This window comes from Sarcophilus harrisii, chromosome 1, assembly GCF_902635505.1.
Source record: "Sarcophilus harrisii chromosome 1, mSarHar1.11, whole genome shotgun sequence".
Classification (NCBI taxonomy): domain Eukaryota; kingdom Metazoa; phylum Chordata; class Mammalia; order Dasyuromorphia; family Dasyuridae; genus Sarcophilus; species Sarcophilus harrisii.
The window spans coordinates 132,520,608-132,543,754 of NC_045426.1; the positions used below are offsets into that span (position 1 = coordinate 132,520,608).

The window sequence follows — 23,147 nt, forward strand, 5'->3', positions numbered from 1 at the left end:
CTAAAACTTCATTTATGAGCTATCTCAAAATGACAATGTCATAAATGGTGGTCAGCATCAGTAAAAAACACATACATTTTAAAGTATCAAAATGCTAAAAACTCAGGCATGTTCTCAGCCTAGGGGAAAAAAAAACCCCACAAACCAAAAAAAAAAAGGATAAAGCCAGGTGCAGTCAAAATGGCAGAGTAAAGGCAGGAACTTACCCAATCTCTCCCCCCAAATTGGTCCAAATCCCTAAACAAATTTTAGAGCATCAGAACACCCAAAAGGACACAGTACAACATTTCCAGCCGAAAGCAACTTAAAAACTCAGCAGAAAAGGTTTGTGACACCAGAGTAGAAATACAGCATTCAGTCCTGGTGCAGCTCTGCCCTAAACCAGGCCCACCTCTGAATCAGTGGCAGTGCTGGTGGCTTCCAGATCTCTCAGCCCAGAGACACCAAAGAGGAGCTGGAAGATCACCAGAAAAGATCTGTGGAACCAGAGTGGGAGCCTACCGGGCAATCCCAGCCCGGCCCAGCCCAGCTCTGGCCTATCCCAGCATCAGTGAGGCAGGACCTCTGAATCAGCAGCAGTGCTGGAGGCTTCCAAACCTCTCCAAGGACATCAGAAAGGACAAAATTCCTAAAGCTTGGGACAGTGCACCCCCATCCCTGGAAACAAAGTCCTATTTTAACAAAGAGTTAAAAGCTGAGTAATAAGCTAGCAAAATGAGCAGAAAACCAAAAAAATTGTTTCTGACTATTTAAAGTTATTATGGTGACAAGGAAGATCAAAACACACACTCAAAAAATAACAAAGTTGAAGCTCCTACATCCAAAACCTACAAGAAAAATAATAATTAGGCTCAGGCCATAGATGAGCTCAAAAGTGACTCTCTGGAAGCTAATGACTTTATGAGAAATTAAGATACAATGAAGCAAAACCAAAAAAATGAAAAAATAGGAAAAAAAATGTTCAATGTCTCATTATAAAAACAAATGACCTGGAAAATAGATCCAGGAGAGATAATTTTTTAAATTATTGGTCTACCTGAAAATCATGATCAGAAAAAGAGTCTGGACATCATCTTTCAAGAAATTATCAAGGAAAATTGATATTCTAGAACCAGAGGATTTTTAAAATAGAAATTGAAAGAATCTACTGAGCACCTCCTAAAAGAGATGCAACAATAAAAACTGTCAGTAATTCCCAAATTCCCAAGTTCCCAAGTTAAGGAGAAAATATTGCAAGCATTCAAAAAGAAACAATTCAAGTACAGTGGAGCCACAATCAGGATAAATATAAGATTAAAGGACCAAAGGGTCTGGAATATGATATTCTGGAGAGCAATGGAGCTAGGATTACAACCAAGAATCACTTACCCAGGAAACTGAGTATAATCAGCATAATCCTTCAGAGAAAAAGATGGTTATTCAATGAAACAAAATTTTCAAGAATTCATGATGAAAAGACCAGAGCTGAATGGAAAATTTGTTTTCAAATATAAGTCTCTGGAGAAACATGAGGTAATCAGAAAAGTGATAAAATAAGGGACTTAATAAGACTTATCTATTTACATTCCTACCTAGGAGGATGATACCTGTAACTCATTCGAACCTTCTCATTATTATGGAAGTTAAAAGGAGTATATATAGACAAAGAACATGGGTGTGGAGTTTAATATGAAGGAATAATATGGTTTTTTTTAAAAAGATGAAATTTAAGGGTTAGAGAGTAATGTAGTGAGGGAAAGGGAGAAGTAGAATGGTGAAAATTATTTGCCAAAAAAAAAGAGGCAAGAAAAAGCTTTTACAAAGGAGGGGAAAAGGAAGGGGGAGTGAGGGAACTCTTACTCTCATCAGAATTGGCAAAAATAAGAATGTACCTACTCAATAGGAGTATAGAAATCTATCTTACCCTGCAGGAAAATAGGAGAGGAATGGAATATGGGAAAAGAGGGGGGGTAAAAGAGAAAGCATATTGGGGAACGAAGTAGTCAGTAGCAAAGACACTTTTGAGGAGCAACAGGATGAAAGGAAAGATAGAATAAAGAGGAAAAAATACAATTAGCAATAATAATTTTAAAAATTTTTTCAAAGCAAGTTTCTCTGATGGAATATTATTGTTCTTGGGGAAATGATAAGCAGGATATTCTCAGGGGAAAAAGAAAATTGGAAAGTCCTCCATTGACAAAGTGAAATATACTGTATACAAAATAATAGTCATGTTCTGGTATGACCAGCTATAAATGATTTTGTTATTCTCAGTAGCACATTCATCCACAATTACTCTGAAGGACTTAAGATGATCCTATCTATACCTAGAGAAGGAACTGATTGTATCTGAATAGAGATCAAAGCATTCTCTATTTCTCTCTTTCTTCTCTATTTTTAAATAAACTTACTTTTTCTTGAGGTTTTTATTTTCATTAGAGTAGTAAATATGTTTTTTTTTCCTTCACAATTTTGACTTTTATGGAAATATCTGTCTAACTTCACATATGATTTAACTGTGTATGAAGATAAGCAAAAGAATCTAGAACTCAAAAATCTTCCAAAAAATTGTTTTAAAAAAAGTGTTTTGAATATAACTGGGTGGGGGTGGAGACCATTAAATAAATAAACAAACAAAAGAGAAAACTAAAACAAAACAAAAAACAAACTGATAAAGCAATATTGCTGAACTATAACACTAATACCATTAGATTGTATTCTAGAGTCCTAGGAGTACTAAACTTTAAGAGGTTAGGAGAGAGAAGGAAAAAACTGTTTTATTTTGTTTTTTTTTGTTTACTGAGGCAATTGGGGTTAAGTGACTTGCCTAGGATCACACAATTAGGAAGTGTTAAGTGTGTGAGGTCACATTTGAACTCAGATCCCCCCTGACTTCAGGGCTGGTGCTCTAACCATTGTACCACCAAGCTGCAACAAGAAACTGTTTTTGATTGGGAGTAGATTCATACTCAAGCAAAAATTATGAAAGTAGTGATGTCTACTTTAAGCACTCTCTTATTCCCTTTTATATACCTCCTTCCCTTCTTCTTTGAGTCATTCTCCTCTAAGTTTCCAGAACTACCATGCTACTATAAAGCAGGGATGGAAGCCTGAAAAATCATTTGTATAATTAACTATAGGTGATGATAAGTTGAAAGCTAGGTAGAAACAGTCACCCACTGCTTGAATTTTATAAATTGATAATTTCGTATGATCCTCAAATGATTTTATAAATGTTCAAATGACCCATGGGAGAAAATAAATTCCCCTGCTCTAGAACCTTCCCACTGATTCAATACCTAGGCTTGCCTAAACCCATACTGAAAGACACTCTCTGTCTCTAAATCCTATACCTCTCTTTTTACTACACAACCAAACAATTTTCCTTTCACTGTACCTACTCTACTATGAGTTTGGAAGAGGGAAATCTGTTTCAGCTCAAAGATTATTAATCCTCTAGGATGAATTTATCTTTAATTTAATTTAATTTATCTGGTTTATCTTTAATTCCTAAATTTTTAAGTAATATAAAAAGTCCTATTATAATCCTTCACTTCATACAGATGTCACTCTTGAATTCTTATAGGTTTTGCCAGGGGAATATAAAGTTGTATTGAACAGAAAAAAAAAAATAAAGGATAGTCCCCCTTGATGAACTATAATTTAAGGACCCACCTCAAAGAGACAACACCAGAAAGACGGTTTCTGAGAGAATAATTCTTTTGGTCATTAATCCATTATCTAAGTCATAAACAAACTGTGATCTGAATCGGTAACAAATAGAATATGCATTAGTTTATATATGACGGAGGATAAAAGAAGAACTCAGGAGGCATCATGGAGGATAGAAGGAGCACACAAGGAGCATGATGGGGTTAAAACATTATTGAGGGGCATGATGGAGTGAAAAGAAGGACTGATGGTCATAATTTTATTATTCTGTCTGTTTTGACCCCCAGACATGAGTACAAAAAGGAAGAGCTATACTGTTGAGGACAAGAAAGCTATTGTAGAGGAGTCACATGGTAAGAATCTTGCAGTTTTCTGTAAAGAAAAACTTTTGGATCTTCGAATGGTCAGAAAATGGAGAGCAGATTATAATAACCTCAATCAACAGGTGGATGAGAGAAAAGGAAAAAAGCGCAGGTCTGGATCAAGTCAGCAACCCTTATATCCTGACTTGGAGATCCTCATTGGTGAATGGATTGCTGACAGGAGAGCAAAGGCCTTGGTTGTGCTGTCAATGTTCATTAAAATATGCCCTCCCCCAAAAATAAGCCCCCTGGTGTTTTTCTGTCCAAAAATAATAATAATAATAATAATAATAATAATAATAATAATAATAATAAGACAGTGTCTTATGATCGGGGAAACAGGGTATGTATAACCTATACCAGATTGCTTGCTGTCTTGCAGAGTGGGGGGAAATGTAAGGAAAGGAGGGAGAAAAAAAAAATGAAATTTAAAATCTTTTAAAAAATCAATGTTGAAAACTATCTTTTACATGTAATTGGAAAAATCAAGTACTATTAAAAAAATTTTTAAAAGGTCAGTTCTATATAGCAGTCTGCCTCAGAGTAACATCTCTTAAGGTTTTTTTATGCTTCATATAAATTCTTCTCTTTCATTATTTCTATAGACTTTAACTCTCAAATAGACACAAATTCTTTCACAATCCTCCATATTTGGGAGGAAGTTAAATGTGGAGAAGGGGAATGTGGCAATCATTTGTACATTTAGATAATCTTGTACGATGTTCATTTTAAAGTTGGTATTAGCATTATATTACAAAATACAAATATAGAATTGTCAAATGTGACATGACCGGGAATTTTTCAAATTTGCTGTTATGTACTTCTTGAGATTATTGTAGGAATAAATGATATTGCAGTAAACAATTTAAAAATAACCTCTAAGGAATATGAAGCTTTTAGCAGGCAACTGAAAGATGCTATGATACAGTTGGTCTTTACCCACTATTTTCCATTTCAGTAAAGATTTTATATAACAAAGGAAAACAATGGAAAAGAATGTTAGCTAAGAAGACAGTATCAGAAGATGATAATTCACTTTTTTCCCCATAAATAATATTTTATTTTTCTAATTATATGTAAAGATACTTTTCAACATTCACTTTTGTAAGATTTTAAGTTCCAAATTTTTTTCTCCCTCCCTCATTCGTAATACAGCAAGCAATCTGATATAGGCTATATAAATATACTCACATACACACAATAATTTTTAATATATTTCCATAGATAATTCACTTTCTGGACCATGATCAAGATACAAAAATGACAGATTCTTGTACAAGGGCAGAATGAATACAATAAAGGTAAGGGACAATGTAATTTATCCTAAATATTCCTTATCTGATTAGACGGCTTTAGACAGGAAATGAAAGAGGAAGAGAGAAAAATGACCACAAAGAACTCCTAAATGAGATTAAAAAATAAAAAGTATGCAAACTAGAAAAAAGAAAAACAAAAGAAGTGGTTCAGTGCTTTAAAGAAAATACATGGGAAGAGAGGGGGAAATTGGGCTCACAAGATTCCTTATTTATATAGAATTGAGCAGAACAAAGTAATAAAATAAACAAGATCAACTTCAGATCTTAGAGCAATGAGTCAAGTATTAACCCATGGTTACTAAAGAGACCTGGAAATATGAGACCCAAGAATGGAGTAACAAGAGAATCAAAAGGGGAAGGAGGAAAATAATCAAAGAAGTTATATCAAAGATACTATGTGAAAGAAAGTTATGATTAATCCTGTGCCTATTTAATGAAGTCATCAAGCATCAAGATATAGATTGTACTGACTTGGTTTGAAGGCTCTTGAACAGTAATGATAACAATTATCTTCAAGATGTTCTGTTTGATTACATTCATCTTAAATAATTCAGTCAAGTGTGTGTAAAGGGCTGAAAGCCAAAAGTCAAATTAGGAGACAGTTATTTAGTTCAAATGTGAAAAATGACGAACTAGGGTGACAGTTAAATTAGTGAAAATTAAAAAATGAAATAAAGGTAAACTAGAGATAGAATTTACAAGACTTGCAATTGACTTGATGAGACTTTCAGTGAGAATAAAGAGTTAAAGATGATTCTTAAAATTTGTGAACCTGACTGAGATCACTGTCCCTTACTACACACATCCAAACAACTGACAAATCTTGGCAGTTTCCTATCTCTATGACATTTTTTGCATCTGATCTGGAACCCTGATTATACAACTACCACCTTAATTCAAGACTTCCATAATTTTCAGCTGTATTATTACAATATCCTAATTGGTCTCCATGCTCCCATCCTTTCCTCATTTCAAACTATACCCTCCATACAACTGTCAAAATAATATGCAGATATCACTGTCCTTCTAATAAATTCCAGTATCTCCCCATTGCCTTTAGGGCAAAATATAAATGCTTCTGTTTAACTTTTAAAGCCTTTCAGAATTTGCCCCCAGTATACTTTTTCAGTCTCAATGTATGTAATGCCTCCTCTCATACACTGCAATTTAGCCAAACTGGCCTTTTCTCTCAATTCCTCACATATAGCACTCTAGTGCCCATCTTCATGCTTTTGTACTGAAATGTTCTCCATACCTGCAGCTCATAGAAACCTCTCTTCCTTCAAGACATGCTAAAACACCACCTTAAGACATAAAATCTTTCCTGATACCACAACTTCTAATGCCCTTTCTCCATACTTTGAATTTAATGATTTTACACTTATTCTTCATATTCTATCAAACATAAATCTACACATATAAATATATATTTTATATGTTCCCAATGGAATGTGAGCTTCTTAAAAGTATGAACTGTTCTTTCTTCTATGTTTATATCCCCAGCACTTAGCTTAGACCTAACATAAAGCAAAAGCTTAATAAAAAATACAAGTTACATAAATGAAAGGATGATTACCTCTCATCAGAAAACGTGAAGTTTAGAGAAGGATGAAGACATTAGGTACAGACAAATTTTTCTAGAACTTTTACTATAAAAGTAAAGAAAGATAGAGGACAAGAACATAAAAAAAAAAAAATAGTACAATTAAAAGAAGGATTTTTTTTTTTTTAAGATAAAGGGAACTTGAACTTTTCAGCTTAAAAAAGAGGAGCTGTTAAATAAGGAGACAATATAAGTGATTAGACTACTAATAAGGAACAAATATATCTTCTGAAGAACAAGATAACAACTTGCAAATACAGTTATTAAATGTTTACTATGTTCTAGGTATTGTGCAAACTGGGCAAACAAAAAGAATCAAAAGGCAATCTTTGACTTCAAGAAATTCAAAATCTAACATGACAGGCTAGAATGACTGGACCTGAATTTGAATCCTGACGCTGCCATTTACCTCCAATGTGACATTTTAAAGTCACTTTTAGCTTTAAGAACATGAGTTTTTTCATTTGCAAAATGAGTTATATAAGATGCTTCTGAGGTTCCTACCAAACCCCAAGTCTATGATCTTAATATCCTAAGGCTTATCTGCTTGGCCTCACAAGGCAGGGAGTTCCCAATATTTGGATGCCTGAAGCAGATAATTCTTTGTCAGGGATGTCATAGAGGGATTTGTGCTTAAGTAGAGAGAAGTTGGGCAAATGATTGCTAATAACCCTTACAACCCATACTTTATGATTCTACAATCTTTATAGAAGATAAAGGTTTCTAATTAAATTTAAGATGTACAATGGCTTTGATTCAAATTATGGAAGTAGTATTCTGTTACAATGATTATTAATAATATAACACTTTTTATTACAGCCTTTTATTTTTCAAAACAAACACACGGACAATTCTTTAACATTAATCCTTGCAAAACTTAGTGTGCCAATTCTTTCCTATTTCCCCTTTCCCTCACGCCTTCCCCTAGAGAGCAAATAGTCCAATATATGTTAAACATGGTAGAAATATATGTTAAAACCAATATATGCATGCATATTTATAGAATTATTGTGTTGCACAAGAAAAATCAAATCAAACCAGTTTAAAAAAAAAAAAAGAAGCAGAATAAAATGCAAGCAAGCAACAATTAAGGGTGAAAATGCTATGTTGTGAACCACTCAGTTCCCACAGTCCTCTCTCTGGATATAGATGGCTATCTTCATCACTGAACAACTGGAAGTGGTTTGAATCATCTCATTGTTGAAAAGAGTCATGTCCATCAGAATTGATCACTGTATAATCTTCTTGTTGCCATGTATAATTATCTCCTGATTCTGCTCACATCAGTTCATGTAAGTCTCTCCAGGTCTCTCTGAAATCATCCTGCTGATAGTTTCTTACAGAACAATAATATTCCATAACATTCATATGCCATAACTTATTCAGCCCTTCTCCAATTGATGGACATCCACTCAGTTTCCACTACAAAGAGGGCTGACACAAACATTCTTGCACATGTGGGTCCCTTCCCCTCCTTTAAGATTTCTTTGGAATATAAGCCCAGTAGAAACACTGTTGGGTCAAAGAGTAGGCACAGTTTGATAACTTTTTGAGTACAGGTCCAAATTGTAGCACTATTTTCAATATGGCTAGTGGATGTGATAAAAAAAAATGAAAGGAAGTCTTATACTAGCACAAGAAATTTCTTATAAAACAATAGAAGTGAAAGATTTGTCAGTAAAATGGTTGAGCAGAGGATGATAAAAAGATAGCAAGGAGTAATGTAGTGATCATGCTCTGTGAGCTGGTTTCTTGGGGGGGCTTCTGGAGGCAGCCTTCCTTTCAGTTCAGATCAATAATCACCTCAAATGCAGCCAGGAGTTAAAATCCAAATCCTTTATTGTCTTCTTCAAAATAGCCCAATTAGTTTTCTTAGAGGCCTATCTCCCTTCTTGGTTCCAAGAGTTCTTGCAGCTAGTCTTCTGTCTCTGCCGCTTCAGCCTCTCTTCTTCCGAATCCTGGCTTCTCAATCTCCCCGAGTACTTCCAGGCTGAGGTTTCAAGAGCTTCTAGTGAACTTGTCCTTTTATATGCTTTTTTAGAGGTGTGAACTCAAAGGTTGACTCCTCCTCCGAGAGTGGGCTTATGGGTTAGTGGGCTTGTCCTTCCTGGCTTGTGAATCTCCTGGACTTATGAATCTCCCAACTGAATCCTGACTTGTGAATCTCTCAGAGTGCCTATCAATTCCAGTGACTTAGCACCTTCTAAGAATCCTAACAGAATATATGGTAATATATGGAGAAAGCTTAAAACTAAGAATCTTAAAAACTGTAAGGAACCTTAGAATTCTGAACTCAACACAGAAATTGCCACTACATTAATGTTGACTAATGTTATCTATCATTGACCCATATCTTATTTTTTAAAAGTTGTATTGATGCCTTTTGTTTTTTATATATGCCATATAAATCTCTACTCACTCTCCTATCCAAAGAGCTCAACTGTGTAACAAAGACAAAACATTATTTCCTAAAATTCAAAAAAACTTTGTCCACATTAACAGAAGAATTGAAATATTTAAATAACCCTATTTTAGAAAAGAAATTAAGCAAGTCATTAATGAGCTTTTAAAGAAAAAAATCCCCAAAACCAGATGGGTTCACAAGTGAATTCTACCACACATTAAAAAAAAAAAAAAAATTAAAACCCATATAAGCTTTCCCAAGTTTTGCTGAATTCTTCAAAGTGATTATTTCTTACAGAACAATATTGCGCCATTACATTCATATTCCACAATTTAACCATTCTACAATTGGTAGGGACCATAGAATTTCTAGTTTTTTGGTACCACAAAAGGGTTAATAATAACTATTTTGAAATATATGGGCTTTTTTATCTTCTTTGAGATTGTGGCCCTCCAATGGGATTTCTAAATCAAAGCTTATTTTAGTCTTCAAAAAATAAACATAATTCCAAATTATTTATCAAAATGGCTGGCCCACTTCATAACTCCAACAGTTTAGTTACTATTTCCCCTCATAAATAGACATTTCTTTTTTTTTCTTTTTTTTCACCTTTGTCAATTTGCTGGATATGAGATAAAACTTGGGAGTTATTTTAATTTGAGATTTTAGGCCTTTTCTTTTTCCACATGAATGTTGTTATTTCATTTAGCTCTCTACAAAGTAACCCTTTGGAATCTGACTTGCAAAGCACTTGAGATATGTATATTAATTTAGTTTGTATCATCATTTTAATTATACTGGAGTAGTTAGGGAACTAAAAGACTCAATGCATATTTAAACATTTTCTCTTTTCTTCTGGACATTTTTACAATAGGGGAATCTATTTTGTATAACGGTGTGTGTTATCTATACATACACACACATATATATGTATATATTATATATACATATATGTGTGGGGGGGGTTGTTTTTCTTGCTTTTTACTGGGTGGATGGAGAGAATGTGGAATTGAAAATAAAATGAAACTGGTATTATGAAAAAAAAATTTATACTAGCATGGCCCAAACATGATCAATAAATACCCTTCCAATTATTTTACTTCTGTAAAGAACATCAGAGAATAATACTTACAGAAATGTTAAATGTTACTTGGAAGACTGCCTCCCTAGATAATTTATGAATCTTATAATTATATTGAATGAAATTTCTGTATTAGTTCTTCCTGATCTCTGTACTGTAATATTTTTGCTATATAGAAATGCTGATGACATTTTTGGTTTTGTATGCGTTTTAACTTAAGTAGTATCTCAAGTTCTTCACTGATCTTCTGGGGTTTTATAAATAATTCATTGTAATATGTAAATATTATTTTATTTTCTCTTTGCTAATATTCATGCCTTTAATTTCTTCCTCTTGAATCACAATTACTAGTATTTCTAGTAAAATAACTAGTAAAAGATGATATCCTTGCTTTACTCCTATATTTATTAGGAAATCTAATATTTTTCCTTTGAAAATCACATTAGCTTCCAGTTTTATATATACTTTTGCCAATTCTATTAAAAATAATGTTATTTTATGTCCATGTGTCAAAGCATTTTAACTCTAATGATATAATCACGCAGTTTGGGAGAGGGTACAGTTTTAGTTGTTTTGGTTTTTTTTTTTAATAATCATGATTATATTATTTTCCCCCAGGTCCTATGCCTTTAATTCCAGTAGTCTCTCTATTGTTAAATCATTCCCTACTTAGATCTTTCTTCTTTTACCCCTCAATCCTATTTTTTTCTTTCTTTTAAAAATAACCTAAGAACATGATTGTTTTATTATTTAAATCTTCTCTAGATATTATTTTCTTATGTTTCTCTTACTTAAAAGGTTTGCAATATGAATGTTATGCTTCCTTTGTTCTGTTTCAGAGTAATTTCTTAAATTCCTTTTTTCCCTCTGAAAGAGCATCATTGTTCATTAATGAATATATTCAGATCTGCAGGTTATACTACTTTTGCAACTTGACTTACTTTTTTTGAAGAGGGAAAGGGAAGAATATTATATTTCATTCTTTTTTCCAGTTTCTCGTAATCATAAAGTAATCTTGAATTATGTGAACTCAGAGGCCTTGATAGCAAATGGCTATTATATATTTATATAAAGCTGTTCATTGTTCAGTTAGAATCTAAATCTATACGTGACCCTAGACTTAATGCCTTTCAACTTCCAGTGCTCTATCTTATTTCTGGCTGTTTTCTACTTTTGACCATTTTTTCTCTAAAGGCTATGAAAACTTCCTCTATACACTTCTGAGGCTGGGTGTCCATAGCCTTTCCAAAGTCAGAAGTGATATCATCACCTTTTTAGCTATAGAAATGATCACATTTTTACTAGCTTTTATTTGGAAAAAGTCATGATCCAGAACTTTTGATTCTAAAGTAAATATTGGTTTCAATTTATTATACACATTTTAAGAACTTAAAACTCCAATTCTATTTTAAGTCTTACTTTAAGTATGATATTTCCAAATTTGGGGAAGGTAGATCTCTCAATTTATTTTTACTACCAGATGACCATAAATGATAAAACTATGTCAATTACTGAAGGGTAGCACATTAATGTCTTGAGTTCATCAGTGGATATAGTATTTAGTATTAAATAATTAAGAATCCAACAGTCTTTTATCTAGTCTCAAAAAAGTACAGTATATACATTCAAATATTTTGAAAAAGACTTCTCATGTGAAAGTTGTTAGAAACATCCTGATGTCTATTTATACCCCTCTAGAAAAAAAGATACATCAATCATATAAAGATAATGAAGTAATAGATGGGCAAGAACTGCATACATAGGAATTGTGTGACAATTGAGACCTTTATCAGCAGAATTCATTCTCCCATTAAAACAAGGATCTAAGAACTAAATCAAAGAATTAAAAGAAATGTTCTATCATTTAACTTACACTTTTCTTAGAAAGCCTCCTGTAAAGCTGTATCTAATCACAATTTTGCCACAATTTGCTTGGAGATTAAAAAAAAAAAAAAACTGTGATTCTCTTCCAAACTCCCATCAATTTGAAAAATAAAAGAATTTTAGAACTAAAGAATAGATATTCTTCTTGTAAAGTTGTATCTAATCACAATTTTGCCACAATATTTGCTTGAAGACAAAAAAAAAAACTTGTGATTCTCTTCCATACTCCCGTCAATTTGCAAAATAAAAGAATCTTAGAATTAAAGAAGTAGAGCTAGCTCAGGGTCCTTATTTTAAAGATAATAATGGCTCCCAAGAAGCTGTGTATTCATGCCCTACTGGAAAATGGTACGTGAGAACGGAACCCTGTCAAAAGGGTTCCCAGTCATCAACAGCATCCTAGAGAAATATGTCTCTACTTACATAAACTGACAACAGCTACAAAGTCCAAAGAATGATGATCAGAGAGATGCAGAAAACAAAAAAAGAGTTGCTGCTCAGAGAAGTCAGGAGACAGACTCAAAAAGCTGACAAATTTCATGAGGAATTGGGAGAGCTTGGAGCAAGAAAACACCTCAAAATGGAGAGGTCTAGAAGCTGACAGAGGAATGAAGTGCTGAAGGACAAAAAGAATATATGTCTCTCATAGAGCTACTCTATGAACTTTGTACCTCTGGCCATCCCTGGCAAGATCTCATCATCAACTGCCTACCCAAATAAGTCGTTTTCACCATAAGGTAAGGAAAGAAGACTGGCTGTTTTCATACTTGGAATGAGGAGCTTTCTAATATATGCCTTCACCTCTAAGGTGGTAGTGTGAAACTCCCACCAATCTCCTAATTCTTTGAATATTTTAGTGGATTAAATCTTTAATTCCACTTCTTGTGTATTTGGACATTATAGTAGCATTTAACTATCAACTTAAGATACCTTCCTCTATCCCAAGTGAGAATCTGGATAATAAAAATTATCTTTATTTCTTAAAAAAAAAAAAAAAAAAGATGATAGTACTCAATAACAGTAAAATATTAACAAAGAACTTAAAACCTGTTAAGGAAACACAAATGTTACTTTTTTACCTGATATCTTTGATTGTGGCTCTCTTCATGGGATCCACCTGCAGCATATGTTTCAGAAGGCTAATCACAGAAGGATTCAAGTACTGAGGAGTATAAAAGATCCCATCACATATCTTCTTAAAAAGAGTTGGCACATGATCATCATCAAATGGAAGGGTGCCACATAACAGAGCATAAAGAATAACACCACTGCTCCAAATATCTACCTCTGGACCTGCATATAACCTGGAAAAAATATACCATTAAATAATATGGAATTTGGTGTATTTGTTTTAATTATTATCTAAAAGAGAATCACTCATAATTTTTAAGTTTGCACTGTACGGAAAAAAATATATTAGTCAAAAGATCTTTGTAGTCACACATCAAATAGAAGAACATAATTACTATCCATATTCTCAGTTTTTTTTTTTAAACAAAGCAATATCAATATAATAAACTTATAAACTGTTTAAATAATCTGATTGTCTTCACATAAACTCAATCTGACAAGCCTTTTAAACCTGAGACAAATTATGTTTACCAGCAATGTTTTTACTTTAAAGTAGTGAACTTAGAGCACCAAAGTTCACCCTTCAACAACAAAAATGCCATTAGAGACACATCAAAAATAAAGAATGTGCTTTATTTTTTTTTTTTTTTTACTCATGATGACTTTCTTGAATTTTTCATAGCCATATTCTCTCTTAAGTTCCTTTGTGACCAAAGAGTTCCAGGCCAAGCAGACCAGGATTAATAATAAGCATTCACATGGTACTTTAAAATGATCTCATTTTATCTTCACAATCACCCTGAGAGGTAGGTGTTGTTATCATCCCTGCTTGACAGATTATACAAGATTAATGGTGTTGTCACTGCTAAAGAAATAAAGAAAACCTAATTAGCATACAGGGGGTTGAATCTAAGAATTTGGAATCAGCAAGTTAATATTCTAAAGATTTGAGCTAATTAGTAACAGACTAAGATAAACATGACATATCTTGTTATGAATACTACTTTATTAGCATATGGTAGGGATTTAATAAACATGTCAAATTCATTATTATTAAATTATTAAAACCAGTCATTTTTACTACTTTTAGTTTCATAAAATTTTTTTCCTCCCAAGAGCAATTCATTAACATTGTAAAATGGTTTCTCTCTATTTCAACTGATTAAGTTTAATTATTCCACTTATTAAAATGTTCTTTCACAAAAATTGACAAGTTTTTAAATGTTGCTAGTCATAACCACTATTCATTTCAGGCTTGGCAGAAGGAACCTGTCCAAGGACAGAGGGAAAAGATTCCAGTAATATTTCCTAGCATAGGTATCTCATTTTTAATATGATAAAAGTCAATTATTTAATATTAAATGTCCATTTTGAATAGGTCCTAACCACCACTGTCCTTCCAAAACATGGTTACACTATAACAAACTGCAATAGACAACAGACAAGAGACAAACACAAATGAAAGCCAGGGAAAAAGGAGTTGGGGATTTTGCACATCATGTTGCTATAAAGAGGAGGTGATGAAGCTTGATAGGTTTAAAATTACATCCACCTTCTATATTCAAAGAAGGGCAATCACGCAAATACCATTTCTCTGGACAAACTAGGGATATAAATATTATTCATTCAACTACTCTTCCTCAGTGATTTAAGTCAAAATACTGCCACAACAATTTCTGAAGAGCTAGAACACAAGAGACTGTTTAAATTGTCAATTAAGGTTATAAAAATAAAAATATATTTTAGAAAGATTACTAAAAATCAACAGGAAAAAAACTAGTTTCACATCCATCATTTTTAATTTCATGTTCTCTGCCTTCTAATCTATTAAAAACAATTTCATCTGCTAAGAACAAAGCAAGAATCCTGAACAATATTTAACGGGGATTGTTTTTGATGCTGTGGCACTTGTGGACTTGGGCTCACTGGATTTAGACTAGAATGGACCTTAGAAATAATATAGTCTAACCCTGTCATTTTACAGATAAACAATACTGAGGTCCACAGAAGTGAAGTGATTTGTTCAAAAGTAAATGAAAAGGCACTTTAACTGTTGCAAGTTTTACTCAACAATTAAAGCAATTTCTCTATCAAGTAAAGTTTCATAAAGCTTAATTAATGCTCATAAAAATGCTTTGAATTTGAACTTCATTTTTATTTGATTCTTCATATCATGACTAAGAAAAACTTTTCTAATACATGATTTAGGTCTGCATTATCATTCTTATGCCTCAATGTATTTTTTTTTTAAATAACCATTCCTTCATGGCTTAGTGTTTTTTCATTAGAGAAAAATAATGAAAACTAAAATACACACTATATTTACATTAGCAGAATTTTAACTTGTACCTTAATGCATATTACCATGAATAAGATTATTAAACTTATCAAACATTCTATAAAGCCTTATTATATCATAAAATAAGGTACATATTACTATATATTGTTATATACAATATAACTAAAAGCATTTCAAGTTAACAGATTTGAAAAAAAATGAAAATTCTCACTACTATCTTCTCCTTCACTGGGAATATGACATTTGTAAACTAACAAAAGTCTAAAGGATAGGGGCTGTAACAACAACAACAAAAAGGAAACACTACCTTCCTGAAATTACTTCTGGTGCAGCATAGTTGGGAGAGCCACAGCTTGTTCTTAAAAATTCGCCATCTGACATCATATTTGAAAGACCTGAAAGTGCACAAAAGCAGCTACTCAAGGATTTCCCAGTGGCACCAAATTGTTTTTAACAACTGAGGGTTTGCATTTAATGACTAAAGCTTCATCCTGTACTCTGCTTCAACAAAATCAATTATTGGAACTACAATCCCCAAACATTTAAAACATTTAATCATTTCAACATGCAACATGATAGTTTTACCTTGAATGTAAAGCTAATATTTAAATAATATACATGTAAGCTATTGGTTATTTTGGTTAATAGTATATACCGTGTAAGCAAAAAGTTTATCAATCAAGAAAAGACCAGAAAAATAGGAATCCAGAAAAGCTGAACATAAGAATGGAAATTCAAATGTATCTATTAACACTCTCCTAATTCTCATAAGAAACTGTATCTCTCTCTCAGTGATCTCATCAGCTCCCATGCATTATTATTATTATTATTACCATCTCAATGATCTAGATTTATATATCAAGTTTGGGATCACAAAGCAACAAGTACAACAACTAGATGTACTACAGACTTCTCAAATTCAGTACATTCAAAAGTGAATGGATTATGTTCCCCACAAACCCACCCCTCTTGTGAACCTTCCTATTTCTATTGGGGGTACCACCACCTTCAGTCACAGAGGTCCACAAGGTCAGTTATCCTACATTCTTTATCTCATGTAGCCAATTAGTTACCAAGTCTTATAATTCTATCTTCACAGTATGTTTCAAACTTGTCCCCTTCTTTTCACCCACAAGGACACCATCCTAATCCAAATCCTCATCACCTTTCCCCTGGAATCCTTGCTTCAAATCTCCCCCCAAATCTAATCCACCTGCTACACAGCTGACAATAATAAGCCACAGATCTTACGACCACAGTCCCCTGATCAATAAACTCCAGTGGCTTTCTAGTACCTCTAAGATCTGTTTTGACATTTAAATTCCTTCACAATTTGGCTCCAATCTACCTTTCCAGGTTTCTCGTGCATTATTCCTCCTTCCTGTCTTCTGAAATATATCCAGACTGAGTTTCTTGCTGTTTCTCAGAGAACGATATCCAATATCTGATCTACTTGACTTTTCACAGGCTATTTTTCATATTCAGAATGTACTGTCTTTTCACCTGTCTTCTATAATGTTCCTTTTAAAGTTTATTTCAAGTTTCTGCATGAAGCCTAACTAGTATGCAATCTTTATAATTTTTATTGTATTATATCATTATTTTGTCCCATCATTAAACTATAAACTCCATGAAGACAAGGATTTTTTCTTTTCTAAATTTGATTTCTACCTCCTACCATAATTATCATACTATGCACACATAAAATGGTTTTATAAAATAAATTGAAGCACAAGGAAATTAAGTAACAGTGGCCCAAATTATAGGTTATTAATCAAGAAATCACTGCTAGATTGTCAGACTCAGAAATGAAGGGGACCTCAGAAGTCATCTAATCAGAACATAAATAACATTTCCAATAAATGATTATCTAGCTTCCACTTGCAGATGTTCTTTGAAGAGGGAACATGCAACTTTCTCAAGCAAATGCACTCCACTTTAGGATAGCTGTTAGGATATTTTAAAGTTATATTGGACTTTAGTTGCATGATAATTTTCTTCTATTATTTCTAGGAGTGCATTCCAGGACCATGTAGAAGAAATCCAAGGGCCCTTTACTTTGACAATTCCTTTTCATACTTGAATACAATTATATTTTCTTTAGATTTTTTGCTTTTCTAAGTTCATCTAAAGCCCAGTTCTGTAAAACAATGATTTATATTCCAACTTGATGTCCATGTGATTACATGGCATGGAGAATTTAAATCTCTGGAATATCTGGTCCAGACAAACATAAATGGTCATCTCCATTACTTAGGACAATGCCTATTGATGCCACAGTTCTGGCTATGGAAAAAAAATTCAATAGCTGCCTACTGTTTACCAAATAAAGTCTGATCTTTTCTACTTGGCATTCAAAGTTCTTCTACAAATTATTCCACTCTTTCCCACTTTTTTTCCTGTCATTCCCCTTCATTCAATCTATCTCCAAAATACCCTGTGTGCTTCCATTCTTACTAACTCATGCTGGTTCACCCTCACTTCATTTTTAAAGTTTTACAGTTCAAAACTAAAGAAAATACTTTAGCATGCTCTTGGATTTGAATGCTTTCTTAAATACATTCAGTTATTCCTAACAAAGTATTCTTTGCAATAAATATAATTCTCTCCAAAATGGTGACATACATTTTGACCTGTATCCTACTATATCTATGACCTTTCTCTTTATGGTCTCAATAAGTAAAGACACAGAAAGGGAAAAAAACGGTTTCTTCCTTTCTGTTATCAATGGTGGCTGTTTAAAAAATAACACTTAATACTCAAAAATCTGCTCATTAATATATTCTCTCTTCTTCCTATTTTCATTGCATCAGTAGATAACACACACACACACACACACACACACCATCCCTTCACCAATATTGCTTTCTGTTTTATAAAAATATTTTCAAGTACTTATTGTGCACGGGCCACTATTGCAAAACACAGTCCTTGTCTTCAAGAAGTTTACACTCTAGGAGACAGAAAAGATACCCACCATCTATAGTATACATAATAGGATACAGTAAGTATATAAAAGTTAAAAAATAAAGTGCTATTGTAGCAACTGAAGAGGAAGATTGCTACTAATAACAGTAATTAAGGGAAGTTTTATAGAGGGGATGGAATTGAGTGGGTCTTGAAAGGATGAGTGGGAATTTAACAAAGCAAAGAAAGCAGACAGTAAACATCTGAGTACAGATACGAGAGCAGTGAGTGTTCAAAAAATTGAGTTATTGCCATGTTTTTTGTATTGACAAAACTCCATTTTCCCCTTCTAATGCCCAGAATGCTTTTTCCCCCCCTCTTCTCTTAATTAATCTTTCTCAATTCAAGGCTCAAACACCTAGTAATCCATGATTCCCTTAATTTCCAGGTTAAAGGGATTCCCTCCTCAATTAACTGAAACATGGAGGAAAATAAATATAGCTCAAACTAAAAGTAGGGTGGTAACAGGATATGTAAAGCGTTGAATCCCCAGAAAAGGAATCTGAACTAACTCAGGAGGCCAGGGAGAAAATCTGAGTGGAAATGTTATGGCCAAATGCATCTATAAGAAAATTATGTTGCTCACAAGATGAAGAAAAGACTATGGAGTGGGAGAAGGGAAGAAGAAACAGAAAGACTAATTAAAAGGCTACTATAACAGTCCAGACAGATGGTAATGAAAGTTTGTATAAAAGTAGTAACAGTGAGAATCAAGAAGGAAGAGATGAATTCCAATGATGCTACAGAGATGGAATTGAGAAGATAGAATTACATATGTTAACAATAACAATCACTGGACATAATGTGCTTGTTGTATAGTGCTATAAATTCTCTTGAGGAAGAATATGTACACTGGAATACATGTAAATTATCTGAAGAAAACATCAGTGTACAGTTATTATTCTAAATATGTGTTGTACTTCATTTATGCAATTTAAAATTTTTTTTCTGTAAAGATGAAAGATATTATAAGAAAACATCCAGCAGAAATATTATGGTAGAACATGTTACAAAAGTACAGTACCTATTGTTTCATCTCTTTAGAATTCACTTAAAAAAAAAATTTAAATAAAGTCACATTAGTACACCCAAAAGATAACTATACAAAATATATTTTAAAATATTTTTAATACATCAAATTGTCTAAATTGATGCATACTGGGAGTCCCAAAAATCTTGGTGCAGTTTTAAGCTTAAATAGTTTTAATAGCTTAAAATTGCACTAAGACTTTTGGGATACCCTGTATAAATTTTACTGCAAAAAAAAAAAAAAAAAAAAGTTAAAATAAGAAATCATTGAAGTAAAAATAGTTAAGTTTGTTAAGCAGAACATTTCTAATCAAATATTGAACAATAAAATCAAAACAAACTGAGTTATCTCTTCTGCTCTCTGTATCAAGAATGAGAAAATTCCTACTATTAAGTAAGAAATTATTTAAAAGGTTATGTGAGACAAATAACTGAATATGCCATAAGAGTACTCAATTTAAAAGATTCTTATAACAGCATTATAAAGAAAAACAGGAACTAAATAAATATATTTAGCTTACAGTTTTGAATTTTTTGAAAATATAATTTCATAAAAATTCCTGTCAAACGACTGTCACAGAATAAACTTATAATACACAACTTAAAAATTCAAGTTTTTAAGGATTATAAAACTTAACATTAGGAGAGAAAAACTCCTTTTGACTTCTCTCTTAACTGGTTGACAAGTGAGGAGACAGATTATGATCTTGGATGGTACAAATGAGCAAAAGTAATCTAAAACAGCATAAATAAATAATAGAGTGGACATTTTAAATTTTAAAACATTCTTACCAAAATCAGCTATTTTTGCATTCATGTGTGCATCAAGCAAAACATTTTCAGGTTTCAAGTCTCTATGGACAACCATGTGCCTGTGACAATAATCCACACCAGAAAGGATTTGTTGAAATAAACGCCGACTCTCTTTCTCATCCAGCTAAAGAAAAAGAAAAAAGCATTTTAAGGGATCACTTCCGAAAGAAAATTACCAAATAATATGACTCTTTCCATATATACTTCTAATAAGAAGCAGGCACATAAATAATTTCAATTCAATCAACATTTTTTTTTTTTTAATTTAATAGCCTTTTATTTACAGGATATATGCATGGGGTAACTTTACAGCATTAACAATTGCCAAACCTCTTGTTCCAATTTTTTACCTCTTACCCCCCCCCCCCCCCCCCCCCCCCCCCCCAAGGGGGATCCAAGGCCAGGACCAGTAGATGTTAAATATGTTAAAATATAAATTAGATACACAATAAGTATACATACATGACCAAAACGTTATTTTGCTGTACAAAAAGAATCAGACTCTGAAATATTGTACAATTAGCTTGTGAAGAAAATCAAAAAATGCAGGTGTGCATAAATATAGGGTCAATCAACATTTATTACTAAACACCTCTAATATAGGCATTGCATCATGCCAATGTTAGGGATAAAAAGATTTAAAATGACATTATCTTTGTCCTCCATGAATTACAATGTAAAAAGAAAGAGCAAATAACAGCTTTCATTCATAATTTATAAATTTATCTTCACAACAACCCTGTGAGGTAAGCACTCTAAGAATCTGACAAACATTCATTTTAGCAGTCATAGATTCTAAATTTTTGGTGAATAAAATTATATATCCACCTAGGCTCAACTATGTCACGCTCTCTATAGCAACTCTTCCAAACCTTCTATCAACTTGTTCCCAGTTGAACCCTCACATTCTTCTCTCCAGCAGCTAACTCTGTCTCCTACTTTACTGAAAACTGCTTTTTGGGGCAGCCAGGTGGTGCAGTGGATGAAGCACCAGCCTTGAAGTCAGGAGGATCTGAGTTCAAATATTATCTCACTTACCACTTCCTAGCTGTGTGACCCTGGGCAAGTCACTTAACTCCAATTGCCTCAGGAAAAAAAAACAAACCTGCTTTTTGTATTGATAAATCCCAATTTCTCTCCTCCCCCCCATGGCCAACACATTCCTTTCTTCATATCTTAACTTTCAGAATCTTTCATTCACTTCAAGATTCACATGTTCAATTTAACATGTATTGGTCAACCTGCCATTTGGGGGAAGGAGTAGGAGGAAAAAAGGGGAAAAGTTGAAACAAAAGGTTTTGCAATTGCCAATGCTGAAAAATTACCCATGCATATATCTTGCAAATAAAAAGCTATAATAAAAAAAAAAAAGATTCACATGTTAAGTAATCCATAAATCTCTCCAAAATTTCCTGAAACTTTTCTAACTAGATTTCCTTTGAATCACTATTCTCTATTTATGCTATCTATGTATATATCACATTTTCCTATGAGAAAGGAATACATTAAGGGTAAGGAGCTAATTATTTTATCTTTGTATTTCTAGCACTTCAAACATTGCCCTTTTCATGGCAGAAATCTATTAAAGATCTAATTCTTTAAAAAAAAAAAAATTGTTTTTATAAGACTTATTTCCAAATATCTTTCCCCCCCATGAACCTCCTCTAACAATTTCTTTAGAGAACCAAAAAAATACAACTTAGCAAAACCAACTGTTTATTTCATTCAACTGAACAGTTATAATTATTAAATGTCTCCAACCCCACCCCAAATAAAGAAAAGAATGTAAAATGACAATATATTTGTGTTATGAAAAATTTAATTAGGCTGTTTTTGTTTCAAGATATAAAAAATATAAAACAGTACTATGGAATCACTATTTGGATTATCAAGAAATCTAAATTTTTCCTGTCGGAAAAATTCATATACTTTTATTCATATTCTTTTCATATACTTTTATAATATTACTTAATGTTGCTATCTTCAAAGACACAAGCTAATAAAACTGCCTTGAATTTGGCAAGGGAAAAGTATTATTAGCCAAAAATAAAAATATAAGTTTACTAGTTAAGAGCAATTCTTTATGATCCTATTTGGTAGTGGGACTATTTCTTAAATATCACTATCTTATACAAAATAACAATGACTAAACAAAGTTTATATTACCAAGTAATCTATTTTGCCCACATGTCTGTGATCAGCATTAATTTGTGATAAGCAATAAAAAAGGATGATTGTACTTATTTTATTAGTAAAAAATAAATATAAATAGGAAATAAAACATTACTCATTAATTCTTCAAGGAATCAGGCAAGCTGATAGAAAGAATTTTGTGAATCTGGAAAAATATCTGTTAACTCTCTATAACACTGACCCTACAGCCAAAATAGTCACATAAACACTAGAGCCTTCTGGATCTCAATGAACTCAATGATTTGATTAAGATGTTTTATCTCAAAATTATGAGACAGAAACAAAAATCATAAGATGTAAATTATCCACAAAAATAAAAAACTATACTTTTCAGCAAAACAACCCTCAATCCTTTTAAAGTAACCAAATTAATTGAGGAAGGACTAATTTTTATAGAAGTGCTGGGAAAATTGATAATAAATACTACACAACATACCTCAAAAAGTTCCAAATGGATATGAGATCCACATATAA

At 32.6% G+C, this 23,147-nt stretch overlaps 1 protein-coding gene across 2 annotated transcripts in view; it reads right to left on the reverse strand.

Annotated features, from left to right (window-relative positions):
* The window catches only part of PRKAA1 (protein kinase AMP-activated catalytic subunit alpha 1), a 68,532-nt gene that overhangs the window by 16,660 nt on the left and 28,725 nt on the right, over positions 1-23,147 (reverse strand). For both annotated transcript variants that reach the window (XM_003759916.4, XM_031964485.1), the window contains 3 exons: positions 20,460-20,604; positions 15,979-16,066; positions 13,381-13,605 (listed from right to left, as the gene is read on the reverse strand). In XM_003759916.4, coding sequence (XP_003759964.1) covers positions 13,381-13,605; positions 15,979-16,066; positions 20,460-20,604 — 458 coding nt within the window. The remainder of the gene's footprint in view (positions 1-13,380; positions 13,606-15,978; positions 16,067-20,459; positions 20,605-23,147) is intronic.